General features: G+C 34.2%; 2 protein-coding genes across 2 annotated transcripts in view; one reads left to right on the plus strand and one right to left on the minus strand.

Moving 5' to 3' along the window:
• Window positions 1-353: 353 nt before the first annotated feature.
• LOC145248150 (nucleolar protein 12-like) lies at window positions 354-23,679 on the minus strand. Its single transcript, XM_080109971.1, has 5 exons — window positions 23,461-23,679; window positions 12,721-12,826; window positions 7,787-7,954; window positions 3,765-3,871; window positions 354-734 (listed from the first exon to the last, which is right to left on the minus strand). The coding sequence occupies exons 1-5, from the start codon at window positions 23,565-23,567 to the stop codon at window positions 581-583; spliced, it is 642 nt and encodes a 213-aa protein (XP_079966097.1). The 5' UTR covers window positions 23,568-23,679; the 3' UTR covers window positions 354-580.
• LOC145248149 (40-kDa huntingtin-associated protein-like) overlaps window positions 21,889-23,845 on the plus strand; it is a 48,324-nt gene continuing 46,367 nt past the window's right edge. Inside the window, exon 1 of the mRNA XM_080109970.1 lies at window positions 21,889-21,996. The gene's annotated coding sequence lies outside the window, so the exon portion shown is untranslated. The remainder of the gene's footprint in view (window positions 21,997-23,845) is intronic.

A 23,845-nucleotide genomic window follows, 5' to 3' on the forward strand; every position in this document is an offset into this window, starting at 1 on the left:
TAATGCACGACAGAATAGTGCATTCAGAGAATTGTTATTTTTTATATCTCTTATGTTTACTAACCCTTTTCTTTAGTTCCCATTAAGTTTCACCAACATTTAGCTGATGACAATTATTACACAAGACAGTATGTATACCTGCATTAAAAGTGAGGATTTTTCGAAAATGTTTTGTCCCTTTTAATAGTTGTATTGTTGAAATTCCTAATTTATTTAAAGAGTTAAAATTATTGTATTATTGGCGTGGGCAGGTTAAAGTCTGTGTGTGTACATGATTTTTGCTTGTTTCAGAATTTGCAGTCCACAATATTCAGATTAAGAATTCAAATACATCACAAATTCCCTGAAAACACTGATTATACCCCACATAATTTTATTATTAAATGTAAAGAAAAAAGCTCTACAAATATTTTCCAGACAAAAAAAAAAAATTAAAAAACAAGCATTAAAAGCAGCAAAATTTTTTTTCGAAAAGCCTTTACTTCAAATGGTGCATTCAGAGAATCATTCATGCAAAAAGAAAAAAGAAAAAAAAAAGAAGACAATTTTTTTTTTTAAATAGTTTATTAGAAAAGTTTTCTCAGTCAGCCCCTTGCGACCGGTTCTTTTTCTTTTTGCCAAATTGCTTCTTGTTCCTCCTGGATCCAGATTTTGGATCATTCGGATCTCGAGGTTTGTGTTTTTTCTTCTGTTTCGCTTTTATTCTTTGCTGTAAATCGTTTGCTTTGTTTATTCTGAAAATAGTATTGAAATGTTGAAGTGCATTTTATTAAAAAAAATATGTTAAGCATTTCAGCAAATAAAATATCTCATCGAAAACAGATAAAAGCTATTTTTCTTCAAGTAAAAATTTGTTAAAATAATAAATAAAATAAAATCTGTTATTTATAAAAGTGACTGGTGTATCAATAGACGAGAGGTAACAGTGTGGGTAGATGCAAGTTCTTTAGCCACCAGTGTGGTCGTGGAGAGCAATGGTTCCGTGACAGAAGACAGAAACTGGCTCTGATCAATACAGGAAGAGAATCACATCAACGACACTGTTCTGTGAGGCATAAACCTTGCATTGCAATCGAAGAAAATGACGTAGCAGCTTCTCATTGGCTATACCTCCCCCTGAAATGAAAAAGATTCATTTACAGACTGGGTAGTTGATACTTTGTCTGGAAAGTTGCGCACCAAAGGAGCATCCAAAATATTGATCAAACAGTGGTTTACAACACTCCGAGAGTTGGTCTCTGAATATGAACGCAGATGACTGTGAGGCTCGTCAAATCCCAAAATAACCAAATCGATTAGCTCTCAAGGGTACCACAGTGGTGGCTGCAAGAAGTCTGCATGTTGACAAAAATCATAGAACCTGTGTGCACTGGCTGAAGAATGAAATGTTACATCCACCGATCCAATGAGTATCCTGGTGTTAAGAGAATGTTGTACTTTGTGAAGTAGACCAACCCGGGGATAACTAAAGCTGAGGTGTGATCAGTGGTTAGAGATTGCAGAGAATGCCAGTCAATCTAGCCCCCGATGCATTGGAAGCCTAACTGGCTTGATGTTACAGAGCTTCTTACGAACAATGCAGAGTGAGATTTGCTGAGTTTGCACAGTTATGGGGTTGTACATGTTCAATTTCAGTGCACCCATATACCATCAGGAAATGGGATAGTCAAGCAATCCTATTGCACGATTAAAAGAATTGCTACAAGAATACGATGCTCAGTTTTGGAGGCAGTATATTGGCACAATGTCACGTCAAAAGATGACAAAACAGATTCAACTGCCCCAGTTAATGTAACTAAGCTACACTTATAAAATTTGGTTACGGATATAGACACAGCATTTTTTCCTGATGCTGTAGTTTCCAATTCATACATGGCAGGAGATGTATCTGAGTCAAGAATCCACACAGAAGATGTAGGATGCAGTTCAGCAAGACAAAAATTCATAACCCACACTCAATAGCTTCTATTAATAGAATACTGCACCACATAAAAGATGTGTCCGCCATGCAGAGAGGATTGTTCCATCAATAGTACATGGTTTCCTCAGATGACGTATGAAAGATCAGGTAAAGAAGGTTCTTCAGAGAGTGATGCACCTGACGAGCCAGGGCAGGATGTGTTGAGTGACACGTCTGAAAAGAACACCACGGAAGAGATATCTGGGACCGTATCATTAAGACGGAGCACCAGACAGAAACGGCTTCCCCGCATTGCTATATGTGTTATGTTGAGATTAGAAAAGGGTGTGACGAGCATGCCTGAGAACAGTGTGTGTGTGTGTGTGTTCTTGCTGGACACTCCTTGGGGTATAAGAATGCCCTCGCCCAGGTGCAATATAAGGATGACTCTGAAGTCATTTGATAATGGCAATGTAGATCACTTATAGTTGGTGTGGCGGACTGCGTTATAAGGAGTTGGTGTGACAGAATGAAGTGCGGAGTTGGTAAAAAGTTCCAACACTTTATTTTTTTCTCTAATAATGTTTATTTGCATTTGATGTGACATGTAACTGATAAACTTAATTAAATATTCTTTCTGAACTGCGAAAAAGCGCAGTCATGCTTTAAGACATTTTCTTCCTTCCATTCTTCTTATAGGTTATAGGTTGGGGTATTATATATATTGTACAATATAAATAAAGTAGACATTTGTCCGTTTTTAACGGGCAAAATTTATATCTCATTGACAGAATGAGTGCTTTATATCAAATTGATGGTTCAATAATATGGTTAAATTTGTGCTCACCCCTATAAATCCCTAACAGTGCATTGAACAGATACCATAATACTTGGTTTGTTGCACTTTATTGTAGCAAAAGTCTATACAAAACTTCAACCAGATCAGCTCGGTAGTTTCCAAGAAAACTTCTAGAGTAAATGTGGTATTGCGGTGACTAACCCCTATTAATTCCTAACTGTGCAACAAACAGATACCATAATACTTAGTTCGCTGCACCTTATCATGAGAAAAAGTCAAGCAGACAGACAAACTAAGAGAAATATAATATAGATACTCCAAAAGCATTATTAAATCTGTTGTACTGTAACTTTTAATAACTTTTACAATTACAACCACTGTTAAGAATAAGGAAATGATTGCAACAAGAAGAAAAGAGAAAGAAACAGAGACATCACTATCTACTAAGCTACCAATCAAGATTTGTGCTGTGTAATACAAGAAGCTGGCCAGAGATATTTTGAAATTAAAGAATTAGTTCACTGTAACACTACAATCAGAATTGCAGGTAAAAACACAACAGAAACATGAACAATATCAGATTACAGGAAATAGTGGATATTTGCAGCACATGTCAGATCTATTGAGTTCCTCTCTTGGGAAAAATATCCATCAACATTTCTTTCTTGTCAAAATCACAACCGAATTTTATTTGTAAGATCCTTCATATTCATAGCTGGAGTTACAACTGAAATTTGGCTGATGTGCATCTCAAAAAGCTATTAGTGTTTGATAAATACCGCCTATGCTGAATTTTGCAGGTCTGCTGGCAACATTTTGTCTCCAATATCCAAGTTAGGGCACAATAAATAAAATAAAGTTTGTTCAGACAATTTAAATAATGCAGTTTCTTTTTTGGGGGAGGAGGAGAGCTGATAAAAAAGAAAAAACTAGTTTGGGAGACTTGCCATTTAACACTGCTTTAGTTGAGACCCCCATTGATGTTTCAAGATCCATTTAAATGACACTCACTACACCTAAAATTTATCCACAACAATAAACCAATAAATACCCAAAGAAACAAACCTGTGACGAAGTTTTTCTTCATGGAATTTTCGTTTCTTTGCATTTTCTTCGTTTTCTTCTTCAGAGTCTTCTATTTTCTTCTCATCAAGTTTATTCACAATTGAACCCTGGATTAAATAAAAAAGAAAAAAAAGTATTAATATTTCTTTTTAATAAATAATGTTAAGCAGCTTTCTCTATATTTAAGGTTAAATTTAAGCAAAGACAGATTTTATTTAAAAAAAAAAGTTTTTTTTTTTTTTAGATGGATGCTTGTCTAGCCTTCCCTCATATTAAAAATCTGTGACGGAAAGAAAATATTCAATTATTTCAACAGCCAAACAACGTCACAGCTCACAAGAGTCATGACAGCCAACAAACCAGAAGCCCAAAACTTGAGTTTTGCCCTCATTTTTGGTTCATCAGTTGAACACATCCGAACTTAGGATTCAAAACCCGAGCCTTTTGCATGCAAGGCGAGCACCTTACCAACTAAGCAACCCGCCACACACAAGAAAGTCTATTAACTAATACAGATCAAGCAAACCATGACGATAATCCAACAGTGGGATGAACCTACTTTGTCTCGAACAAGGGATGTCTTACAAGTAGGAATTTTATACTCGCTAAGGATGCCATCACGGCGAGCTTACCTAGCGAGCAATCAGCAATAGAACCTTCAGAATGTGAGAGAATAGAAAATTATTTCCACAGTCAAAAATATTGTATTCCAAAAATCATGTCATATATAGACAAACAAGAAAAATTGATAATGTAAATATAAACTGATTAAATTACAATAGTTATCAAACATTCAAACAAGAAATTATAATATTACAATTAAAAATTTCATTTAACATATATAAATTCTTAATGCTTCAATACTAACTTATAAACTTATTATATTTTTTACTAGAATATCTTGTTTTTTTGTTTTCCAGTTTTAACAACTAGTCGTTTTACTTTTCTAAGCTTAATCTTAACCATATCACTTTTTATGCTTGCATTTTTCTATGTAATCCATGATTTTTCCAGGCTTTGCTTTGAAATAATATTTTCTTTATTGTGTTCAATATGATGCGCATTGTCAACAATCCATAAAAATGTATTACCAACTTCTTAAATTAAGCAAAAAAAAAAATCAAATAAAATGTAATTAAGTAAATAAATGGAAAGGGACAAAAAATAGAAAAAGAGATACAGAATTAGTGATGTCATAAACAAAATATCAGCCCTAGCATGGCAAAGAGCATCACTTTTGTTAACTCTCTCTATATAACCCAAATAAGATGGCATGCAAGCGACATTCCCACTATGACTTATGAAGCTAATCAGAAGAAACCGGCTTTCACGTTCCTTACTAATTCTGAGGACTTTTGAACACCAGTAATTTTATTATAACTTTTGTTTTAATGAACGAAAACTGAAAATTTTTATTTCAAAATATAGCTGAGAAGGTGTAAAAATTGTTTGAAATTTGGTCGCAAAATGAGAGAAAGCAGTGAAGCTTTGAGTAAAACTAACATTTAAGCACACATTCAAACACGGATTTCGAAGATAAGCTCTTTTTAGTCATATTTACCCTCTGATGAAAAGTGTATCGTTGACAATCCATGCATTAAGGATTTTTTTTTAATTATAATTTCTTGGATTAATAGATATTTCAATTTATTCAATTTTTATTTTCATCATCAATTTTTCTTGTTTAATTTCTCTATTTAGTATATTCAGCTTCCTTTTACTCAATTAAAATCTAATTGAAAGATATTTATTGTTGCAATTTTACTTATATACATATATATATGAAACATCTTAGTATATTGAACTCCCTATTATATATATTAGTGTTGGGACAATTAATCGGAATCGAGAATATCGGAAGATTTAGGGGTATCGAAATCAGAAAAATTGATGCCTATTTTCTGATGCCAAAACGATTCTTTTAATTTTCTTTTTTTTATTTGATTTTGTTTAAAGCAACATCTTCACATTGCTGGTAATAATAAAATAATAAACATTTATTGATTTAAAAATATCAGTAAAGTATATTTTGACATTTAGGAAAATATCTGCATATTTAACAAGTGTTTTTTTTTTACGAAAATCAGAGAAAATAACAATCTTATAGTTAAATAATTAGAGATTTATAAAGAATCAGAATTGGGAATTTAGCACGGAATCGGTAATTGTATCAGAATCAGGAAAAATTTTGGAATCGTCCCATCACAATATATTTATCCCCCAACTAAATGTATGTATATCCTTATTAAATAAATGACTCATTCTATATTTTCCAATATATAGTTTTTGTGAATTCATTTTCAACTTATATATATATATATATATATATATGCATAAAAATATCGTCCGAAATTTATTTCAATAATTGGAACAATGAAAATATCAAATAATAAAACATGTATATAAATGCACAGCAATTGTTAGCGGCCCTACTCATCTAAATATACACTTTTCCATTATATATATATATATATATATATATATATATATATATATATATATATATATATATATATATACACACACACACACACACACACATATATATATATGAATTATCTCTATCTCATCACTCAACGGTTAGGGAGTAAACAAAGCGGATCAAGTTTTAAAGAGAAGCAAAAAAGCAAATCAGGCAACCGATATCATCCAAAATGAATTTAGAAAGAAATCCTCAATACTAAATAAAAAGTCAATGTTTAATATTTTTTGTTATTGTTTGGGTCATCAAAAAAAATTATATATTTTTTTCTATAAATATTAGTGTGAATACTGATGAAGCATTATTTTTGTTTCTGTCATTTTTATTTTTTTTTTTTTTTTGCAAAAGAGTGTAAACTAGTTAAGCTATATTTTGGCATATATTTTTAAGAAAGAAACCTTAGAGAAACAAATGCTGAGTGACTCAGCTTTAGCATGATAATATCCTGGATTGACACTGGTGCTATCAGATCAGGCTAGCTAAAGATACTGGCCTTCTAATCTAAAATGCACCAAACATTGATGTTATTTTTTTTTTTTGTTTTTTTAGAAACCCTTTTTTATGGAAATCATTCGTAATAAGGCATAAACCCACTTCATGTAAGGAGCGAACAAGAATGAAAGCTGGTTATTGCAAAAACAAGAGATGCCTATTGACCTTAATCTTGAAAATACCAAGGCTGTAAGTAGCAGGAAAACAGTGAGTAGGAAGAGAGTTCCACAACCTTGCAGTTTTTGGAAAAAAAAAACTACTGAAATAGGAAGCTGTATGACAATAAAACATCAAAACAGCTAATTGATGGAGACCACTAGACCAACAAGTCAAACAAGTTGGAACAAAAGAGACAGGCAATAGAGCAGACAATTCTGAGGAACACGTGCGATAATAGTATTTGTAGAAAAGAAAGACTAGCAGCATCACATCTGTGAAAGAGGGTCACAGTGAAGAAGAATGAGGCCAACCAAATTAGATACGTTTCTGCAATTCATCAAAAACCTTTAAATGGGACAGAGGTTCACCAGACAAAATATTACAACAGTATTCCATACATAGTCTGATAGTAGATTTGTAAGATAAAGAATAGCCTCAGGCGTGAGAAAGTGTTTAGAGCAGTAGAGGGATCCGATTTTATGAGAAGCAGAAAGCACAACGGATTTAATATATGAACTCCAACAAAGATTTGATGAAAAAGACAGACTAAGATGTTCTACAAATTCAAAATTAAAAACAATCTTCGTTTACAAAACAACCAAACCAAACTCGAAAGAAACTTAAAGCATAAAAACATCTTCCAAAATTACTGGATTCAGTACTAAGTGACCTGAAAATGGTTGATATGCAGTAAAACAAAACAACCAAACCAAACCCCATGTATAAATATTTGAAGATATAAACAACTTGAAATAAAAAAATTTTTTTCAAAAATTATTAGATTCAGCATTAAAAAAATTGTAAAACAAAAAACAACTAAACTGGATTGATACAATTACAAGGATAAAATAATTCAGGTTTTTTTGTAAGGACTCAAACAAATTGTTACCTTATTGACACCCAAGCGCAAGCCATCCTGACCAGTGATATCAATCTCAGATACATCAGTCACTGTGACAGTGTGTTGTTCGAGATCGAATACTTTCGGGTCAACAAGGTGTTTAATTTCAGGGGCTTCTTTATAATTCTGCATCATTGTTCGATAAATTTCTCGTTTCTAAAATTGAAAAAGCAAAATATAAGACATCATTAATTAATTTTCCTTTTTATTTTCATCATTGCATGAAATGATTTGTACTTACCAGAAATGTTAAAAAGTATGGTAGTTAACTTATAAAAAAGTTTGCATATATGTATGATCTCCACACAATAAAGGAAATTAATGAATAAAGACTGTTTATAAAGACATATTTTAATCAATACTGAAACCATAGGTTCTGTTGTTTTTGCATTGAATGAAAAATCCTTATAGACTGAGGTAATTTTTGTTTTTCTGAAGTAACCGGTAATGACCAGGAATGGAAACTTGCACATCCGGGTTGGTAGGCCATGTAAAGAAGAATAAAATATGTGTAATGGGGAAGCGAGACACAGGAGGAAGAGGAGCAGGAAAAGTGTGATAAAAAAAGAAGAAAAAAATTCAGAATTTTTCATCGGAAAAGTGAAGGTTATTTATAATTTACGTGACTAAAAAATGTATTTAGACAATTCCTATTTCAGTCTCGCGTAAATTATTTCAAGTTGAAGAAAAAATATATATATATAAAATAAAAGATATACTTTTATTGATGCAAGAAGCAAGGACATGTGGCATCAAGGTATCCAGGAAACGAGGCAAGAGGTCAGCACCACTCTCCTCACATAAACTAGAGGAGATGCTCCCTGTGATAAAGGTAAAGATTAACGGGCTAAATCGGATAGTGTTGGTGAATTCTGGCTGCTCATCATCAGCTGTAAGTGGGTCATTATGTCAACCCAAAATACGGAAGAATATTGCAATTCTGACGGTAGGACAGAAGTGTCTGTTAAGCCATGGTGTTGGCAGCATAACATTAACATTAGCTAACAGGAATCTTCTGAAGACTGACTTGCTGGTGGTAAGCAGCAAGCCATTGAGGTTTGACTTCCTTCTGGGGATGGACGTTATCAAGAAATTTGGCGGCGTGCATATTGATAAGGGAGGCAAGGAATATTTTGTTAGGACAGCTTTTTCTTTGGGTGCAACCATTCAGCTGGAAAAACCCAACTTTCGCGCGGAATGAAGATCAAAAATTCAGAGAGGATTTTGGGAGAGAATTTCTACACACACACACACACACACAGATAAGGTCACTATATATAACATGAAGCTAGAACCATTTTATCCTAAATGCTACACAATTATGCACAGTGTAGAAAATATGCATAAATAGAACTGAGCATAAAAGTTAAATGAAACCAAACATCCCAAAAGAAACCATAGAAAATGAATAATTAAAGTTCGTTTTTCAAAGAATATGCAAATTAGTTAACCTTTTAGTTTCTCACATAAAAATGTCTGAGTATATTAAGTTTGTTATAATAATTTAATAGAAAAAGTAGGCTTTTAATATCAATATCAGAGCAAGTAAAAACTCAACTTAATAGGTATCTAGATAATACCCCCCAAAACAAGACACACACATAATACCCCCAAAACAAGACACACACATAATACCCCCAAAAACAAGACACACACATAATACCCCCAAAAACAAGACACACACATAAGACCTCCAAAACAAGACACGTACATAAGACCCCCCTCAAAACAACACATACATAAGACCCCAGCCAAAAAAACAATACATACATAATAACCCCCAAAACAATACATACATAATAACCCCCAAAACAAGACACATACATAATACCCCGCAAAACAAGACACATACATAATATCCCCCGCAAAATACATATATAAACCTCCTCTAAAATAAACAAGACACATATATAATACCCACCTAAAAACAAGACACATGCATAATACTCCTCCAAAACAAGACACATGCATAATACTCCACAAAACAATACATATATAATACCCTCCAAAAACAAGACACATAATACCCCCAAAACAAAACACATACATAATACCCCTGCAAAACAAAACACATGCATAATACTCCCCCAAAACAAGACACATACATAATACCCCTGAAAAGCAAGACACATACATAATACCCCTGAAAAACAAGACACATACATAATACCCCTGAAAAACAAGACACATATATAATACTCCCCCAAAACAAGACACATACATAATACTCCCCCCAAAACAAGACATATACATAATACCCCCAAAAAACAATACACATACATAATACTCCCCCCAAAACAATACACATACATAATACTCCCCCCAAAACAAGACACATACATAATACCCCCCCCAAAACAAGACACATACATAATACCCCTGCAAAACAAGACACATATATAATACTCCCCCCAAAAAAAGACACATACATAATACTCCCCCAAAACAAGACACATACATAATACCCCCCAAAAAACAATACACATACATAATACTCCCCCCCCAAAACAATACACATACATAATACCCCCCAAAACAATACACATACATAATGCTCCCCCAAAAACAATACACATACATAATACTCCCCCAAAAATAATACACATACATAATACTCCCCCCAAAAACAAAACAAATGCATAATACCCCTGCAAAACAAAACACATGCATAATACCCCTGCAAAACAAGACACATACATAATACTCCTCCCAAAACAAGACACATGCATAATACTCCCCCCAAAACAAGACACATACATAATACCCCCCAAAAACAATACAGATACATAATACTCCCCCAAAAAACAATACATATACATAATACCCCTGCAAAAACAATACAGATACATAATACTCCCCCAAAACAAGACACATACATAATACTCCCCCAAAACAAGACACATGCATAATATCCCTGCAAAACAAGACACATACATAATATCCCGGCAAAACAAGACACATACATAATATCCCGGCAAAACAAGACACATACATAATACTCCCCCCAAAACAAGACACATACATAATACTCCCCCCAAAACAAGACACATACATAATACTCCCCCCAAAACAAGACACATACATAATACTCCCCCCAAAACAAGACACATACATAATACTCCCCCCAAAACAAGACACATACATAATACTCCCCCCAAAACAAGACACATACATAATACTCCCCCCAAAACAAGACACATACATAATACTCCCCCCAAAACAAGACACATACATAATACTGCCCCCAAAACAAGACACATACATAATACCCCTGCAAAACAAGACACATACATAATACTCCCCCCAAAACAAGACACATACATAATACCCCCCAAAAACAATACAGATACATAATACTCCCCAAAGAAACAATACACATACATATTACTCCCCCCAAAACAAGACACATACATAATACCCCCCAAAAACAATACAGATACATAATACTTCCCCAAAAAACAAGACACATACATAATACTCCTCCCAAAACAAGACACACACATAATACCCCTGCAAAACAAGACACATACATTAGCCTATCCATCAAATGTTACTTAAGACTTTCTGTCTGTGAAAGAAACTCCGGATATGCAACCCTTATTTTAAACTTAACTTCTAATAGAAATTTCCCTTTTTTTTATGAAAATTTTTGTTTTTAACTTGGCCAGCTACAAGTTAATTGCAGACAATCTGCGATATACCTTTGTAAAAAGTAAATTTTTAAAATAGAAGGTGGGTTCTCTCTACCATGCTAGAAAGTTACTTATGCCTGAAAGTATCCTGTATCTCTACAAAGCAACCATTCGCCCATGTATGGAGTACTGCTGTCACATTTAGGCTGTTGCATCTGCTACTAGTCTCTCACTCCTGGACAGAATCCAAAAGAGAGTCGTCAACCTGACAGGTTCTGAACTGTAATCTAGGCTTTAGCCCTTGTCCTATCGACGAAATGCTGCATCCCTCTGCCTGTTTTACAAGTATTTTAATGGTGGATGCTCTGACGAACTACAAGCCCTTGTATCCCCTCAACAAAAATACCCACGACAAACCTGACAAGCAGCTAAATCCCACCCCTACACAGTCGAGATCCCTAGATGCAAGAAAGCCTTTTACTCTAATAGCTTCTTCCCCAGAACTGCTGGACTTTGGAATTCTCTTCCGGTTTCCTGCTTCCCCAGCTGTACTGACACGCAGAAGTTAAAGTGCAATGTGAACAGACATCTTGCTGCTAAACTCCCTGCATAGTACCCCTGCAACTTAGGTCCCTGATAGTAGCCCCCTACAGCAAAGTGGCAATGTAACTTGATTGGGGTGAAAATGTAATAAAAAATTTTTTTTTTTTTTTAAATCTTTAATGAATGATTTTACATTTCATTTTAATAAATAACAATGATCAATGTTCTAAAGAAAAATTTTCAATATATAATTCTAATATTCTAAGAAACTTGTAGCAGAGTTGGGGTCTATGAACCATTGAAATTGGGAGGATAGACAAATAGGGTTAATATGGCAATTGGAAGAGGCGGATAAAAGCAATAAACCTAATACATCACATTACGAAGTTTTGAATTTTGTAAATTATGTAAAGTTTTAATGGAAACAAAAAATCTTTTTACTAAAAATAAAAATAAAAATGGAATTAAAGTTAGCCCCCCCTCCTCCTCAATTATACATTGTGATGGTTGTATTGAGTCAGACATAAGGATTGCAAATTTTTTTCAGGGCAGGAGAGGGGATAGGTGCAGCCACTGACTAAAGGGAAGTAACTAATTATTTTTCAAAGAGTTATGCTAATGCATTCCTCAAGGAATCTATAAAAATGTGCACATGACTAGAAAGACTGGCCAGAAATAATACAATAATTTCACGCCTTCAATTAATCAAGTTTTATAAAGGAGATAATTTCAAATTCTAAAACGAACCTCTTTCCGAATTTCTCGTCGTTCATCTTTCAGCTTTTCTTCTAGTTTTTGTTTTGCTTTTCTTTTTCGATCAAGCTTGCGTTTCCGGAAACCTGTAAGATATTCTCTGCAATAATTAAAAAAAAGAAAAAAAGTCAATGAATTAATAATAAAAAAAAAATTTTTTTTTAATTTAAAAAAAAATGGAAAAAATCACTTATTTTCACTTGATAACAAAACGAGTCATAAATATCTGGGCTGTGGAGTCAGAAAAAGTTTCAGGATCTAATTTTTTTTTTTTTTTTTTAGTGAACAAAAATATAAAACAATGGAAACAAGAACTTAAATTTTAATGCGACTGGGACCGCCTTGGAATTTAATATTCCCTTGGAATTTCCTCCTTTGGAAGAAGCTGGTTCAACCTGCTTAGGGTGAATGCTATACAACAACAACTCAAATGTAGAGAAAGTTTATTTGGATGACGAGGCTATTGGAGTTGTTCAAAAGTTTTGTTACATTGGTGATACCATCGAAGCACAGTGGGGGTGGGGTGCTGGTGTGACAGCAAAAGTTACAAGTTGATGCAATAAGTTCAGATAACTTCTGCCATTGCTAACCAGCAGAGTGTTACTGCTGTTTGTCTGTTGAGTATCATTTATGATGATTTTTGTTGACATTCGTTTTCCCCAATATCTTTCCCATTAAGAATTCTTTCTAGAAGGATATCGGGTACTTATATGAAGGTTGCAAACGTTCCTAAGTGAAAGTGTTTCTGTGGAACGAACTGGGCTCGAACTTGACACACCCAAGTTGTCGGCTCGGATTGTTAACCACTTAGCCACTATTACCTCCCCGTTACTGATGTTGACCAACAGAAGAGGCTATCAGGCATGTGTACAAAATGTAATGATGTATGGAAATTCTTTCATTTTGTGCATCTTTTAATCATGTGGTCGTACAAGAGTTTCCCCCCCTTTTTTGTCTTTTTTTTTTTTTAACACAGTGATTTGCATTATTACTATACTCTACAAGATCTTTCAAGCTGCACTGGCTGGACAGCAAAGGACAGACAAGGCAGTGTTGCATCATATAATCCTCTCCATGTTCATAGATAATTTTGGTCAGTTTCGTAGCTCCATCTAGTCATAGCAACTTTTGATTGCCCCATTCCCATTATCAGCCAGCTCAGTGTTTTTCACTGAACCTAGGTTGCATCTGAGCCAGGAGGGCCTCAGGAAAGTATTCTTATTTCTGGTCCACAGCTGTAGTTGATAGAGGATCGACATAACTGAGGAGACTTCATTTTTTAGGCCTTTGATTCACTACCATGAAGGAGATGGTGTTTATCACTGGTAGTCTTTGTGATATCTACTTAACTAGCAGCTTCCTGTTTCATATCGGCTGACACAATGCCAGTGAAGAGGTGCAGGTTGTTCAGGAAGCCAGTGATTAAACGGCAGGTGTTGTTCAATTCTCAGTTTGATCTTTCCCAAACTGAACACACACACTCCAGATAGGAATAACACTAAAGAGTACATCTTAGCATGTATCCTGTGGTTCACCATTAAGAGTTGATCAGTTTTCATAGAATGTTGTTCTGGAAGCTGACTTTAATTTTTATCTTTTTTATATGTACTGTGAAGAAGAGATTGTGATTGAGGTAAACAAGGTTGGTGGATTCTTTGGCTGTATTCCCGATCATGTCATGTTTAAGGGTCAGTTGGCCTTTGGTTCCAGATGAAACGAACAGACTGGAGTTTTCATATAGTCTGCATGCAGGTGGTCACTCTTATAGCACGAGGGGTGTGCAATAAGTAATGCCCCTGACCAACGAAACTTGGCATAGGAACCACCCAGAGTTATGCATTTCTCCCATCGTTTGATGCAGCTCTGGAGACCGTTTTTATAGAAAACCCCAGGTTGGTCCTCCAACCACGACGTGACTCCAGAAATCAAGGCTGCATCGTTTGGGAAACGCTTTCCTTTCAAAAACAACTTCATGGCTGGGAAGAGGTGAAAGTCACAGGGTGCAAGGTCAGGAGAGTAGGGAGGATGAGGGAGGATTTCATAACCACATGCCCGTGCTTCTGATCTGGCGACATGCGAGTTGTGGACCGGGGTGTTGTCCGGAGAGTACCTTTGCTGATCTTGCCCCGCCTCTTGATTTTGATAGCTTCCCTTAATTTCCTCAAAAGTGAAGCATAATAGGCTCTTGTAATTGTGGTACCCTTTGCCAGGAAATCTGTCATCACTACTCCGTCCTGGTCCCAGAAGACTGTGAGCATGACCTTGCCAATGGAAGGCTGCACCCTTGCCTTCTTTGGACGTGGGGAGTCCAAGTGCTTCCACTGCATTGACTGGGCTTGGTCTTTGGATCATAGTGATAGACCCACGTTTCATCCTGTGTAATCAGTCTTTTGAAACACTTTGACTCATCTTCTTGGCACATCTCCAAATTCATCCTCAGGCACTCGACGTGTTCTTGCTTCTGGAATGGTGTGAACAACCTGGGAATCCATCTGGCAGAAACCTTATGCATATGCAAATGGTCATGAATGATAGTTTCCACAGACCCTGTACTAATCTTGACATCTTGGCCTATTTGGCAAATAGTAATACGCCGATCTTCCAAAATGGCAGCCTCAACTTGACGGACAGATGCCTCATCAATGGCAGAGGGGGGGGGGGCGACCAGGTCTGGGAGCTGTTTCCACAGACTTCTGGCCATGTTTGAATTCACGATGCCAGCGTTTTACAAGATCATATGATGGTGCATTATCACCATAAGTTTCTTTCATTTCATCAAAAGTCTCTTGTGGTATGCGTCCTTTCAAATACAAAAACCAGATCACTGCTCGACATTCAACAGGCTCTATTTCACACCTGACTCAGTTCAAACACCTGTAAAACAGAAACCACAATTAGTTCAGAGCTGTAATTTGCCACATAACCCGTAGAGATATAAATCATTGCACATGCAAAATTTCAGCTAGATCAGACAACTGGAAGTGGGTCAGAGGCATTACTTATTACACGCCCCTCGTAGAGGTGTAGTTTATCTAGTGGCTGAGTCAAGCTTTGATTCTACTGCTTCAAACGTATTCTCTTGAAATGTTAAAGAGGTCATTAACATAGTTAAACTGCTCCATGTTCCGATCTTTTGGTTGGCCATTCGCACAGATGACATACAGTAATGGAGCCAACAAACTATATTAGTGTTAACCATTCTTTTTTCGGTGCCAACGACTTTGTTATTTAGAGTAACATAAAAGCACCCGTCTTTTAAGATGGAGGTGATGAGACCTGTAAGTTTTAGGTTATTTATCAGCTCCAAGATCTTTTTCACGTTGCAATCTCTGTCAAGTAATATCTACTATTACTTGCAAATTCTACCAAATACTCTGAAGCAAGCTAAAAAGAAAAAGTAATATCCATAAGCTGAATAATTGTTAGTATTTATTGAAGTGGAACCTATCCAATGAGGATATGTGTTGCATGGAGAGACATGGCATGAAAATGATATAAATGTGTAACATGTTGAAATCTAAATGTAATGTGAACAAACATCTTGCTGCTCAAATCTTTATGTAGTCTTTGGAGATATGGTTCCAAACACTAGTCACTTATATCCAAGTGGCAATATGCGTTGTTTGAGGTGAATAAGAAAAAGTATATTATATATATATATATACACACACACACACACACACACGGTTTAAACGTTTCAGCAAGCAAGCTAATCTGAGTTTTTATATATATATATATATATATATCATTAAACTCAGATCAGCTTGCTTGCTGGAGCGTTTAAACCGCCCAACCGGTTTGTGACTTCCGGTTTGAAAATTTTCATGGCCACCCTGTCTTAAGTCCAATATTAAAAGCCACTGCTGCTATTGAAAGCATACACAAAGACAATATTTTTTTTGTTTTAATTTATTTTAATGTGTTTACTAACAAATAAAGGTAATTTTTAACCCCATTGAGTTAAAAAAAAAAAAAAAAAAAGCAAAAAAAAATAAAACTGAATTAAATATAAATATATAACTATAATCACATTTATAACCATACTAGACCACCCGTGAGCCGTTGGGTCAGTATGTTATATTAGCTATGGAATTAATGCATGCACGTGACACTTGTGACGTAAAGAAAATAGTTTTTTGTGACATAACAGAAACATTTCTATGAAAGTATATTAAAATGAAAAAAGAATATAGATAGATTTCTATGAGTCGTTCTGTTTATAACTGTTTATGGGAAAAAAAAACTTACAGCCATTGAATTATAAGTGGTTTGCCATACTTATAGGTAAATGTACACTGAACGGATACCATTATACTTAAAGTTAAATTCAAATTTTGATATATTTTTAATTTCAATGCAAAAAAAAAAACACAAAAAAGACAATTGGAACGCTGAAAACGTACACAGTAAAACAATACATTTTATTGGTAATAGTCTGTATTTTTGAGATGAGGTGTTTTCATTGATTGAGATTGTCGGACTGACTTCCTCATCTTGGTTGTTATTGTCACAACGTTTTGGCCGTTTTGCCCTCCGGCCTTCGTCAGGTGTTTTGTATCGAACTGGGGAACTGTTTGTTAGGAGTCTCAAACCCAACCCTTTATTATCATTACGGGAGTACCGTGTTCGGACTCCAGCTAGGCTTTGGGACATAGTTTCTAATTCTCTGTTTTTTAATGTTACTTTTTCACTGCCTTCGTTCAGGATTGAACTCAGCACCTTTGGGTAACTGTAAACTTTGATACAACGTCTAGGACCACTCGGCCGTATGTCACTAGGACAATTCTTAGTTGGTTTTTGTTAATGTTAAACTTATGTTGTTATTCAAGGTTTTCTCTCTCTACCAGAGGTGTCCAAATTGCATTCAGCTCTATGCTTGGTTTTCTCAGTAGGTTGTTATGTCCGAGCATGTGAGCTGTTTCTTTAAGTTTTCTCACTTTCCAGTGGGTCTCTCTGTTTATTATTTTTTTTTTTCCGTTTTTTTAACGGTTCCCCAGTTCGATACAAAACACCTGACGAAGGCCGGAGGGCAAAACGGCCGAAAAGTTGTGATAATAACAACCAAGATGAGGAAGTCAGTCCGACAATCTCAATCAATACATTTTATTGTCGCGTTATTTGTAACGCAAATTAAAAAAACATATTTTCGGGGTTATTTATTTATGTTGGTATTGTGGAAGAAAATGTATGAATGTTTTTTAAGAAAGGTGTATTAAAAAATGAAGAATAAATTTAAAAAAAAAAAAACAATTAAGGTGGTGGGTAAATCGCCGTTGTAAAATGCTCTCATGGTTGTCAACGGGTTAAAGTAGATTTATTTTTAAGAAAATTGCGTTAAAATAACTTAAACGTAATACGGAAATGAACTATGTAAAAAAAAAAAAAAGAAAAATGCAGAAAGTATTAACAATTGTTTATTTGGATAATTTAAACTTGAAAAAAACAAAAAAAAACAATTGAGACGCTGAAAATGTACTCAGTAAAACAATACGTTTTATTGTCGCGTTGATTAATTTTTTATATGCGCAACCAGAAGTTGTAAACTGGATGTTGGATTACAACACTCGTTACAAGGTCATTTGAGGTTTATAATTATATAGATTTACTGCTTTTAGTAGCACTTTTGTGAATTGTATTGTATTTTAATATGCATGTGTCAATTCAACATGCGAGAAAAAGAAGATGAAATCATTCAATGTTTTGTAAGAACGTGGAAATGTTCTTGAAAAGAGTGTCCTGGAATTAAATGTTATGTTTTTAGAACTATGTGTAGTCGCTAGGACTTTATATATTTTTCTTTGTCTGGAATAAAAATTGTAACAAAAAGGCGAAAACAGAAATCCTTCCTCGACTGAGGCAGAATATTTTCCTTAGGAGATGAAGTAGGAAAAGTTAAAATTCTGGGTAATATAAACCAGTTCTTTTCAGAAATAATTGAAAACATAAAATTTAACAAAAAAGTCATCCTGGCTGGTGAAGTAATGTTCTTTTAAATGAAATTAAAACAATTAGAAAAACAGATAAGGGTAAAAATCTATTTCCACGTGGAGAATTAAATGACGGGTGCGCACGAGTTTAATGTCAAAAGGACAGAGTCAATGTTGTTTGTTTACGGCATGCTGGGCTCGACTGCCTATTTTTGATGCGTGGTGAGTTTATAAGAGCCTCGACTGGATTGTAGAGTCAGAAAAATAATTCACAAAAATGCATCTTTTTCGAGCACCAATTGGAAGAAAAATCCACACCGCTGTCACGTGGGGTGCCTTAAATACCATCTGCGACAATTACCAAGTTTTGTTATTCATGGTCGAATATTTGCGTGGGTGTAGAAAGGCAAATGTGCGTGCAACCGAAATTCCCTTTATACAGCTGCGCGTGCGCACTGGGTTCTACACATTTTGTCCAGAGGAGTCAAGGTGTTGACAATCAGTTGGCGGGCACACATGCGTTGCGCGATGTCATTGTTTTAGTTGAGTAGCCCTCACTGTTGTTTGCTATCGTGACGGTGGAGCAACGATACGAATTCTCACACTAAATCATCCCCTATCCAAAGTAAGGTAGAAGTGGGAACAAGCAGCAATTATTTGCTAGTTTCTGTTGCATGGGCAAATTAGTGCATTCGGGGTTGATTTGGGCACCATTTCTGACGATGTTCAAACGTGGTGGGGAAATATAGTCAAAACGCTTACAATCACAGGATACATGTTATTCACATACACACAATAAAAACACTTAAAACCATTGCCATCTTTCTAAACAAATTCAAAACAAAAAACTACACTTTGTGCTAAATTGTTTGAAGAAAAACAAAAACTATTGAACAAAACAATCCTTTCCTATATCTTATAGACAATTCCCCCAACAGAAACGGTCATAAAATCAAACGTAATCACCTAAAAATGTAGAATATCAATAGAAAAAAAAAAAAAAATGGGTTAACTGCCTTAAAAACGTTGGAATAGCATGGAAATTGATGATTTTGCAGTAAATTTATACGCAAAAATGATCGCTCACTCTAAAATATTTTTTCTTACAGCACAATTTTTCAGATTGTTCCCACATAATTGCATTAAAAAAAAAAAAAAAAAAAAAAAAATGGAAACTTTAAACAGTTGTTCTGGTCGGTTAATGTCGGCGCATTACGGAAAAGCGGTTAATTAAACTGCAAAAGCACCTGTTAAAGACTATACAAGTTCTATAATTGAATACTCTCCCTAAAATTGAATAAAAAAAAAACCGGTGTTAGTGCACTTACTGATCCACGCTATTTTTAAATCGTATTTCCAAGTTTAATTAAACTTTTATGTTTTTTATTCAATTGTAACGAAATCAAACGTTTATTCAACGTCATTTCTAGCTAATTCCACAAAAATAATCACTTTCAAGAATTCAAATTCAAGAAGATTCAGTCAATGTGTACTGGTTGTCCAACTTGTTTATTTCGGAAGCCATTCTTAACATGAGGAAAAATAAAAATATGCCTTTCGAAATAAACACCCCCTAACCTCCCTATGTTAAGAACAGCTTTCGGAATAAACAACCCCCAATTTGCCCCATATTAAAAATGGCTTTCGAAATTGCGCTGAAAAAAACGGTATTTTTTTTTACGACCAGCCCCGCCCCAGCATAGTATAAACACCTAACGATACTAGTGCAGTTATTGATCCGTGCTGAAATAATAACGTTATTATTTAAAAAAAGCTATTCTTAACATGGGGAGGGAAGGGTGTTTTGTACCTAATCTGTACTTTAACCTTACAATTGACTAAAAAAAAAAAAAAAAAACATCATAAAACTTTAATTAAACTTGGAAATACGATTTAAAAAATAGCGCGGATCAGTAAGTGCACTGGTAGGTGTATCAGAATTTTTGTAGGAATTTTTGACACCCCTAACACGAAACTGTGAATAAAATATAAAAATCTCGTAATTTCTCTGTTAAAAGTGGGTTATTTATTTTCTTTATAGATTATACTTCCAAAATAAACTATTAAAGTTGTTTTAAAAGTAATAGAAATTTTTTTTTTTTTTAAAACAGTAATGAATTTTCCGAACTCAATATTTTTCAATTTTTAAACTTTAAAAATCTATCAAAATTTTTCTATTGATTCTATTTTTACGATATTTTCAGGGTCAATGTGAAATTTTATGTTCTTTCCAATAAACCGAATATAATATTTTAGACAAACGTTTTTTTTTTTTTTTTAATTCACCCCCCCCCCATTTTCAAGTTTCTATTAAAAAGTAAATAATTAATTTACTCACCGAAAAGTAAATAATTAATTTACTCACAAATTGAAGAGAAAAGGTCAATAAATAATATATTCAAATTTAAAACAAAAAAACGTAGTGTTTTTTAGAATTTTACCTGTAAAGTTTGAAGTTTAAAACCTTTTTTTTTTAAACCACGTAATTTTTTTTTTTTTTAATGGAACCTTGGTTCTCGCTCCTTTAATTGAAAAAAAATTAGGGCTTGAATTACATTTTTCGATGAGTTATAAGCTTGGAAAGACAGGGGCTCGAATAATTCACGTCTCCCATTTCGAAATGTCTATTAAAACGTAAATAATTAATTTATGTACCAAAGTCTTATATATCACAAATTGAAGAGAAAAGGTCAATAAATAATATATTCAAATTTAAAACAAAAAAAAAAGAAGTTTTTTTTTTAGAAATTTACCTGTAAAGTCCGAAGTTTAAAACCGTTTTAAAAAAAAACAAACTTTTTTTTAATGAAACCTTGGTCCTTGCTCCTTTAATTGAAAAAAAAATTAGGGCTTGAATTACATTTTTCGAGGAGTTATAAGCTTGGAAAGATGGGGTGGAATTATTCACTATTTTCACGAAATTTCTGACACACCTAGTGTACTGACGCTTATACAGCTTAGTCAAGACATTAAAAACTGTAAATATTGAAAAAAAAAAAAAAAAAAAAAAAAAGTTATATTGTACTTACTCGTTTTAGTCTGGAGTTCTTTGAAATAAAAATTCACTTAATTTCATCAAGTAGTTTTTATTTTACAGCAAAATAACAATTTGTTATGATACCGAGCAAAAGATTCGATTTTTAGGAAGAAAAGCTAGTAATAAAGATGGGGAGGGAGTGTCGGCGTTTTAACTGGAGTTATCTCCCTTTGGCGTGTTCAACAAATTTCGTAATGGCTGACTTCAACGCGCTCTCATAAAAACGTGTTTTTCTGCTGTAAAATAAAAACTACTCGATCAAATTAAATGAAATTTTTTCGGAGATCTTCAGTCCAAAACAGATACGTAATAACCTTTTTTTGATATTTTTATTTTTTTTTAATGTCTTGACTAAACTGTACAAGTACCAGTGCAGTGCAGTAGTGCAGTGCACAGTGCACTAGTACCCACCTAACCACCCCATGTTAAAAACGGCTTTCTGAATAAGCATCCCCCCCAACCTCCCTATCCCTACGGCTTTCGAAGTTGGGGGGGGGGGATTCCGAGAGCTGTTTTTAACATGTGATGGTTGGGGGGGGGGGGGTTATAACACGCTAGGGCACGTCGTAAAAATTTACCAAAAAAGCAAAAAAAAAAAAAAACGAGTTTGCCGCTTTCATATGCCGCCCGTTCAAACATGGCCGCCAGTGATTTACATTGCAAATTACAGGTATTTATATCTCGAAAACGGGGTTGTATTACTGTACACAAATTCGAAAAAGTTGTCAAAAAATAAATATATAACAAATAAATGTTATCAAAGGCAAGATAAGTTAATTTTCAACCTAACTGGATAATTATTTTGTGTTTTTATTTAATGTAAAATGTTTATTCAGCTCGAAAAACATCCAGTGTTTACCGATGTGATGTATGTACTGGAAAATTCAAAATGGCGCCGAGCCGAACTCCCTGTGAACACCGTAGGTTTGGGAAAATGAGTTAAAAATAAAAAAAAATATACCACATACTGTTAAAACCCACCGAATATATGTCAGCGTATGTCACGGTAACATATATTGCGCTAGTTTCTAACAGTATTTGTATATTTTTTTATTTTTAACTCATTTTCCCAAACTTACCGTGTTCAGCAGAGAGTTTGGAGGCATTTTGAATTTTCCAACACATCGGTAAACACTGTATGTTTGTTGAGCTGAATAAACATGTTACATGAAATAAAAACACTAAAAAATTATCAAGTTGGGTAGAAAAGTAACTTCTCTTGCCTTTGATAACCTTTATTTGTTATATATTTGCTTTTTTGACAATGTTTTCGAATCTATGTGTACAGTAAAACAAACCCCTCGAAAATTATTTGTCTGCGCTAATTTTCCCTGCGATATTTGTTTTCAGCATACCTGAAAACCTATCTAAGCCGTCGATTTATCGAAAAATGTTGAGGCCACTTCAGTTAGCGTCGGAGAGCACATTGATCTTTTATTTATTTATTTTTGTCTAAAACAATTGTATTTTCATTTTTAAGTGAAAAACAAATCGTTATATTAAAAACAAAGTCAACATCGCAACCGCATATTTCAGTTTAAATAAGCAAACTTTTATAACTAATTTTGGTTAAATTTATTGTATTTCCACTTCTAAAAGTAAAAATGATCAGAGTCAAAAGATTTGGAAACTGAAATTACGAAAATTTTTAAAGTAGAAACATTCTCCAATGTCGCAATGATGAACACGTGGTTTGGTTTGGTTGGAATGAGACAATAGTCAAAATACATTCGCACAATTCTGGACACATAGTACGAAAATATTTATTACCTTCTTGCATTTTCGTCAAAACTGATAAATAATTTGGTTTGTCTGTTCTTGGCACATTTTTTTATTTTTTTCTGGGGTCCGGGGTTCTTTTTTTGTTGCGGTGACATGTTTCTAATGCGAACGGTCGCGAACGCGTTACAACAATCGTTTAAGTTGGACGAACTCTCCCAAACATTGGTAACAACTGTGATTTAATGGTAAAAGCAAAGGTCCGGAAGTTAAAGGTTCTCGCCTCCCTTTTCAAAAGAAAAAAAAATCTATTGCTCAGACGAAAGGCGACACTACTAGGACGAAATTTTGGAACTCATAATACTGAATTTAATATGAAACAATAGTATCTACGTGTTCATCGTATTTTTTAAATGATTATATAAAAAAAATACGA

The sequence above is a fragment of the Euprymna scolopes genome, chromosome 26 (assembly GCF_053919585.1).
Source record: "Euprymna scolopes isolate OS-2025 chromosome 26, ASM5391958v1, whole genome shotgun sequence".
Classification (NCBI taxonomy): Eukaryota; Metazoa; Mollusca; class Cephalopoda; order Sepiida; family Sepiolidae; genus Euprymna; species Euprymna scolopes.